At 37.1% G+C, this 8,172-nt stretch overlaps 1 protein-coding gene across 1 annotated transcript; it reads right to left on the bottom strand.

Annotated features, from left to right (window-relative positions):
• Positions 1 to 1,020: 1,020 nt before the first annotated feature.
• si:dkey-79d12.5 (maternal B9.15 protein) lies at positions 1,021 to 7,221 on the bottom strand. The gene is made up of 5 exons (XM_054622337.1): positions 7,116 to 7,221; positions 3,645 to 3,822; positions 3,168 to 3,305; positions 2,675 to 3,002; positions 1,021 to 2,316 (listed from the first exon to the last, which is right to left on the bottom strand). Exons 2-5 carry the CDS (start codon positions 3,815 to 3,817, stop codon positions 2,110 to 2,112), a joined length of 846 nt encoding a protein of 281 aa, XP_054478312.1. The 5' UTR covers positions 3,818 to 3,822; positions 7,116 to 7,221; the 3' UTR covers positions 1,021 to 2,109.
• Positions 7,222 to 8,172: the final 951 nt, after the last annotated feature.

Here is an 8,172-nt window from a genome sequence, read left to right on the forward strand (position 1 = left end):
TAGTGTGATGCTCTCTCAGAAAAGTAACCAATAAGCTTTGGTCTCTAAACTAGATGATCATTCATTCCATTTGGATAAATCAGATCAGATTGATTGCAAACTCCTTAGAGAAGAAAGCACAAGAAAAAAATAACTCATTTTATCTTTTCTTTTTTTTTTTTTTTAAGCAAATATAAGAAAGCCTACAAAAAAAATGCAGGAAGCTTTATTTTAGATGGTTTGAGTTCATCAACAGCTGTAGAGTGACATCTGGTGGTCGAGGACCTTTAAACAGGCAGTGACTCATGGCTGTCCTGGCCTTCACTCTCCCATATTTAAAAATATATATATATATATATATTTTTTTTTCTTAGTCTCTATAAAAAAGTTTTGTAAATAGTTTACCCCTCACCCCCTCACCCTCTCCACCAGGCCTGGCCTTGGGCTGAATGACGTCCTTCCTTGCAGCATCCTGCTGGTCGTGCTGACAGTAATGATTATCCTTACAACTCTGAGTGAGATTAAGTGGAGTGTATTCAGACTGACAGCCGTTTTTCTAGGCCAAGTCAAGATATTATATATGTGTATTTATTGTCTGTGTAGTTGTATAGTATGTGTATTTATTGTCTGTGTAGTTGTATAGTATGTGTATTTATTGTCTGTGTAGTTGTATAGTATGTGTATTTTTATTGTCTGTGTAGTTGTATAGTATGTGTATTTATTGTCTGTGTAGTTGTATAGTATGTGTATTTATTGTCTGTGTAGTTGTATAGTATGTGTATTTATTGTCTGTGTAGTTGTATAGTATGTGTATTTATTGTCTGTGTAGTTGTATAGTATGTGTATTTATTGTCTGTGTAGTTGTATAGTATGTGTATTTATTGTCTGTGTCTGTGTAGTTGAGCTGCTGCAACACTTGAATTTCCCCCATGGGGATCAATAAAGGAATATAATAATTATGATAGAAAACACCATAAACAGGGCCAAAACAGTCACCCAAAAGCATTAATATAGAAATCAGCAAAATAACACAATTTATGATTTCGGGTATGAGTGAATTTAATCTGCTGCATTAAGAAGGTAAGCGGCTAATGCAAAAAGGTTAAAGCAAAAATGATGCTTACACACAAAGATAGGTTTCAAGGTTGCATGGAATAAATATGCATCAATACAATTAAATAATCACAGTACATAAGAGTCAGTGGGTGAAAACTATTCAGGGTTTATATAGCTGTAGCAATCTCCATGGCAAAGAAAGTTATCCATAGTAAAAAAATAAAATAAAAAATAAAAACACACACAGATTTAAGCAGGCCTTTAAACAGATATACTTGAAGATAAATACATTGTACTAACAACAGAGAGAGTTTAAGCTATTTAAAACCATGTTTGTGTTCTGTGAGGTTAGATTTGTAAAATACAGTTGCCACTGTTCATACAAAAATATACTATTTCATGTGTGAGCTATAGGTTGAGTGCCATCCACTGGTGGCCAAATAAATTACAACAAAAGGACAGTGAGATTAGAAAATGTGCATCAGTCTATGGTATCCAAGTTCTGTATTATTTACAAGCAGTTTAGTAAAAATATTAATCTTAATATACAGATATTGTCACCTTTGCTACAATAGATTAAACCCCTGAATCACATTTTACATTGATTAACTATAAAGAACACACTATGAACCATATTTGGTCAGAGAAATGACAAAGAGATTGATATAATAAAAGAAATAAAACCTGATAAGACAATGATTTGGTGTGAAGTATATTGCTTAGATGTCCTGAGTTAGTCCAAGCACCCAGTGATTTAAGTCATTCTTATAGTTTACAGTACATAAGAAAAGAAATCAGCATCGCAGAGCTGACCGATTTTTAAAAGAAATCAATTTGCACACAAGTTCAGTGGCGTCTTTGAACAGAATATAAGCCAGGAACTACGAGTCACCAGAAGTGAAAAAGAAAGAGGAATTATTACAGGTTGTACAAGGAATTACCTCGAGCTTTACAGTTTTTAAAAAGTTTTTCTTGGCCCAAAGTTAGCAGAACTCAGATAACTGACATGAAATGGCTCAGTTGAAGCAGATCGGAATGCTCTATCCACCTGACACCACACTTCCTGGAGACGATCTAACCCTTCACAGCTCCCCACGGCTGCAGAGTGGCCTGAGGCAGAATGAACTGAGGAGATGGCTGCGGCAAGATGTAGTAGCCAAATACCTGCTGGGGCGCAGGTGGAGGCGGCGCGCACACTGCGTTGAGAAACACTTGAGTGCCCTTCTTGTACTGAGGCCAAACTGGTGCAGGGTGGTAGAAGTACTGGAGGCTGGTGGGGAGCTAAGGATTGGAAGGAGTACAAGAGATTAGAAAGGATGAGGGAGAGTTTGAAAGAGCTCATATCCGTAGTAATTAGCCTACGCCTAACACACAAAATAGACATTAATTCAGAACTTTTTAAGGGTGTAAGGATATGTTGTATGCTTCAGTACTAGATTGCCAATGCACTGTAGTTGTGTATAAACAATTCATCGTACAATTTGTCTAAAATGGTTGAATAGTTTTTGGACAACAATGAAGCTCTATAGCACAGACAAACTGTATCCGGCTTTGTATTTTTTTAGGAGGGGGGGGGTCTTTCTGTGGGATTTCCCTTGACAGTGAGACAAATATAGAACATCATCATTGAAAATTTTACCATATTTCTGAAGTATTTCATCATATTTGGTCCTTCCCCGTGACGCTTCCGAATCCTGGGAACCATTGCTATCGTGTGGGTGTTGCCTTCTGCTGCATCCTTCTTGACGACCTCCTTCCCATCTTTTTTTTGCTCTCCCTCCGTCTCGCCATCTTTTGCCTCCTCCTCTGTGTCACTCGACGCAGTGGAACTACAATCCGAAGAGGTGGCAGAGTGGTAATCTGACGTGTCCAGATTTACCGAGTCCACCGAGGAGTCCGCCTGTTTTCCCTTCACACCTTCCTCTTCGAAACAGGCTACTTTGAATGGCCGGCCGTTCTCTGCAGACCTGTGAAGAGGGAGTGGATTATTTAAAAACACACATTTTACTTCCCACATTTTATTCATCATGACAATGAATCATCAGGAGAAATGCCTCACAGTTTTGTTTTTTTTAAAGTGTGTCTGTGTGTCATTCTGTCTCTCTGCCTCAGCAGGCCAGCCAGTGACTCACCTTGCACACACCTCCAGTGGGTCGATCCACAGTGTGATCTCACGCGGAAAGCCTAGTTCACTGGGTGAGAGCTTACTGTCCTCACATGCCTTCAGGATCACTTCATCACAAGGTACTCCGTTATTTATCCGGATACATCTGTGAAGGATTCAATGTTAAAGATTCAATGTTTTCTTGGGGATATCCTCCCCTGTGTTACAATGTTCTCAGATTATACTTTAATAATATACTTGTTTTAATGTGCTTTTATTTGTTTGTTTGTTTAACATATTTTATTGTACATTTTCATATTTTCTATTTTTTAATTATGTCTCATACTGTTGCACTGTGTCTACTTGTATGCACATATCACCTAGCCAAATTCCTTGTATCTATAAAATACTTGGCAATTTTACTTGGCGTTTCTAATACTGATTCAAATAAGAATTTTCTTTGCAGTGTCAAAAAAAATACATTCAGTGACAATTGTGTAATTACCTGTATGCCTGGCCTTTGCTGGGACAGTCAGGGTACCAGTGGTCATCATATTTGTTGCATAAAAGTTTCTTTAGCTTCTCTGCAAACAATTCTGCTTTGGCTTCAGTGAGCTTGCCACGTGCTACAGCCAGGCTTTTGAGGAAGTTCACTCCAGCCTCCACCTCTCTTTTCATGGTCACTGTAGGAACAGAAGACAAAAAAAGAAATTCATGAGGATGTCAACAAATGTTTCTGTGTACATGAGTATGAGTATGTGGCTTTGTAATCACACTTTCTTTTTGCAAACCAAAGTGAAGATAATAAGTGATGTGAGTTTTTGGTAACAGGCTGCGACTTCCTTTCAATGATGGGAGCAGGAACTTCAGTTGCAGTGATAAGAGCGCTGTACTGCGTGGTTGCCCCTGAACCTATTTTTATTACCTTCAGGGAACCTCTGTGTAAAATGTGAACAAGACTGCCTGGCATTTCACAGCTATGGACATGGCTCTGTGTTGACGAAAGGCTAGACTTTGTATACATGCAAACAAGATGGAAACTGGCATGTCAACATTAAGTATTTTTTTTTAATGCAAATCCAATGAGCTCACTGTGCTGTTTATCTGCTGATAGCGTGTCTGTTTGGGTGAGTGCCAATGTCAGCCTGACCAGAGAGAAGAGTGTGTTCTATGAAGGCCAAGGCAATTCCAAATGTGCAGCCGAAACCAGATCAGCGTGGTAACATCCTGCCGATGTCCCTGACAAGAAAGTCGTGCCTTGAACTTTGAGGTGCAGACAGTAATTTGTTATTGTGGCTTGAAACACACCACTGTTGCTTCAGCCTATATTACATTACATTACATTACATTACAGTCATTTAGCAGACGCTTTTATCCAAAGCGACTTACAATAAGTGTATTCAACATAGGTATTCAAGAGAACTACTAGTCACCAGAAGTCATAAGTGCATCTCCTTTCTATATAATATGTTGTGTGAGAAAATTATTATTTGCCCTGGTAAAAGTAGCCACAGCCTCCACTTAGGAGTAGTGATGAGCCTGTGACACAACGAGACAAAGTAGTAGTATCTTTAAGACCCTCACAAATATGTTTTGCTCAAATGTTATAGATGTTCTAGTCCATTATTAGTCTGCCGGGTAAACAGGGTCATATAGCAATTATTCTTCAGGCGTTTCTTGGTGCAGCTTCCTCATTTATATAACTCTGTGTTACTGTCAGTCACTCAGTAACTAAATATGTTCATTCCAACAGTCTCTGCAAGCAAATTATTAAATTATTAAACTGTTAATCTTGCAACATGCTGACCTGCAGTCACTTTGTCTGACAATAGTCACACAAACACAGGTTTTTCTGGTAGGTTTTCAAGTTTCAGATTTCTGCTGCGACTGTCAAGAATGTTAGCCTTGTTTGCCCAAAGCAGCCTTGTACATACTAGTTTGTTCTTATGTCGCAAGCAGAAATATAAGAGGCCACAGACATTTAAAACAGATTATATGTTCAAGCTGACAGGGTGCTTAGTAGTTGTCTCAAAGTGTTTGAGGGTTTAGAAGACTTTCAAGCACAAAATGTTTGCACTGAATATGGCTCTTCTTTCTTGCCTAAAATATATTAGAAAATAGTGAAAATGACACAATTTATTAAACCAAAGTTGAAATATTCAAGCAGCTTGTTTTGTCATAAAAAAAATAAAAAAAAAAAAAAGATACTTCACTGGCACGGTTAAGTAAAATTTGAGAAGCAGGAAACAGAGAATATATTTTTCTTTGTTATAAACACTTAAGAATAAATAGAATGCAATCACACTTGGAGCTGATTAACTTCTTGTGGATAAGCAGGTTACGGAAAATGAATGAATGAATGAACCAGACTGTTAAAAAATCACAAACCTGAAACCAGACAGTTTTTTCTAACATACCATTGTTAAAATAACTTCTTCTGAATATCTTGACAGGTTATTTTTGCCCCTGGAACCAGGTTTTCACTAACAACATGCAACATCCCACATGTCACTGCTCATTCAGTATATTGATTCTATTAAAGACAACCAAGATGACTAATGTTTTCAACTCACTTGCATCACACCAAATGAATGATGACTGTTTCTAAATACCAGAGGAACTTAATAACATTCGCTGATGGCGTTTGTCTTTTCCCCTGATTACTTCACATATGCGTGTCAATTGTTTGATCTAATCAGAGGTTCAGTGATGCCCTCAAAAAAGCTCTGAACCACGACGAGCAGGGTAATCTGCACATCCTTGTTTACAGTGTGTCTGTTTATTGAACAGTGACCTGCTGCCAATATCACAGACTATGCTGAAAGGGTTTGGATTTTACGTGTGAATACAACAACTTGACACATTTGCAGAGTCGACTCAATTTTATTTATAAAGCCCAATATCACAAAATCTGCCTAAAGGGGCTTTATAATATGTACAGCCCACTACACCCTCTGACCTTTGACCCTCGCTTTGGTTAAGGAGAAAAATCCTTTAACAGGAGAAAATGGAACAACCCTCACCCTGCTGATAATATACAAACTGTGTGTTTAGATGTTTGATTGAGGGCAGGCTCCTTTCTTTTGTCACTCAACAACTTGTTGCTGTGCTCAGTGTGTGTGTTTAGCTTATACCATAACTTTATATATGCTATGTTTCTTAAACTAGGCCAAACTGCATGTCACGTAACAATTTAACAGGTCTGAAGGGGAGTTTGAAAATGTGATTGACTCTCACAGGTGAAGATGTTTCACCGTTTAGCCTGGTTTAGCCTGGTTTAGCCTGGTTTCGTCTCTATTCACTTTTTGGAGTGACAACGAAACTTGTTTTCTCGTCTGAGGTGAAACAAAGGAGACAAAACAAAGCAGTGAAGGCAAATCTGTGTGGTCCAAGGAGGGAACACGTGTGTGTGTGTGTGTGTGTGTGTGTGTGTGTGTGTGTGTGTGTGTGTGTGTGTGTGTGTGTTCATTGATGGTCAATACAACCAGAAAAAAGGAAAAAAAGACAAATCAAACGACAGCTAATGTATGCTTTCGTCTGTTTCTTTATGCTTTGATGGAGGAAACTTCCTGCTACTTGCTGGAAATAACGCATTTGGGGTTTCTGACAGTGGAAACCCCCCAATGGAAATCAGTAGAAACAAAAGTCATTTCGGTAGAATAAGTTCTCTCCATCATCCAGTTACTCTAAATGTTTATGGTAATATAGCATTGAGGCATATTGGGTTTTTTAAAAATCCTACTTTCAAATAGTAAGAATATGATAGGCTTAGATAGAAAAAAAAGTTTTCACCTGGGTAATAAAAAAAAAAGTTAAACCAAGAAATGAATCATAATGAACTGACAATTGAAGTTGTAACAATGTAACAAACACACAGCGACAAAGTATGTGTTTTAAAAAAAAAAAAAATAGGCTACAATCACAACATATTACGTTTTCCAATAAACACAAAAGTTATGAACATTGTAACACTCACGATAATAAGCGTCCTGTCTCCTCCGGTCTCTCTGTGCTGCTGTGTTGGTTATTATGGTCAGCACATGTTGCTTCCTTGTTCTCGGTGCTGCTGCAACACAGACGCAACATTACCGTCAGTGTGACTCACTTCCTTTACTCAGGCAGTGAGCAAGCGGTGACTACACCCAGACAGGCCCAAATATGGGCAGTCAAGGGTTCACTCTGTTACAACTACAATGGATTTGTATTTTCACTCTCCTATGATGGCATCAAGTGTAAGCTAATACTCGTTTTATCATTTATTGACTGTGTGTGGCAATAGGGAGATCTGAGATGATGATGTTCTATATGTCCCTTTTTTAACTTGCTACTTATTATTATTATTATTATTTACAACTTTTATTATTATTATTATTATAAATTACTTATACACATATACACATACTATATTCAACTTTATTGATCCCTATACAACTACACAGACAATAAATACACATACTATACAACTACACAGACAATAAATACAACTATACACAGACAACAATAAATACACATACTATACAACTACACAGACAATAAATACACATACTATACTATACAACTACACAGACAATACAACTACACAACTAGACAATAAATACACATACTATACAACTACACAGACAATAAATACACATACTATACAACTACACACACATACTATACAACTACACAGACAATAAATACACATACTATACAACTACACAGACAATAAATACACATACTATACAACTACACAGACAATAAATACACATACTATACAACTACACAGACATAAAACTACACAGACAATAAATACACATACTATACAACTATAAATACACTACTATACAACTACACAGACAATAAATACACATACTATACAACTACACAGACAATAAATACAATACTACAACTACAGACAATAAATACACATACTATACAACTACACAGACAATAAATACACATACTATACAACTACACAGACAATAAATACACACAATACACAGACAATAAATACACATACTATACAACAAAATAAAGATAGAACCAAGACC

The sequence above is a fragment of the Anoplopoma fimbria genome, chromosome 20 (assembly GCF_027596085.1).
Source record: "Anoplopoma fimbria isolate UVic2021 breed Golden Eagle Sablefish chromosome 20, Afim_UVic_2022, whole genome shotgun sequence".
Classification (NCBI taxonomy): Eukaryota; Metazoa; Chordata; class Actinopteri; order Perciformes; family Anoplopomatidae; genus Anoplopoma; species Anoplopoma fimbria.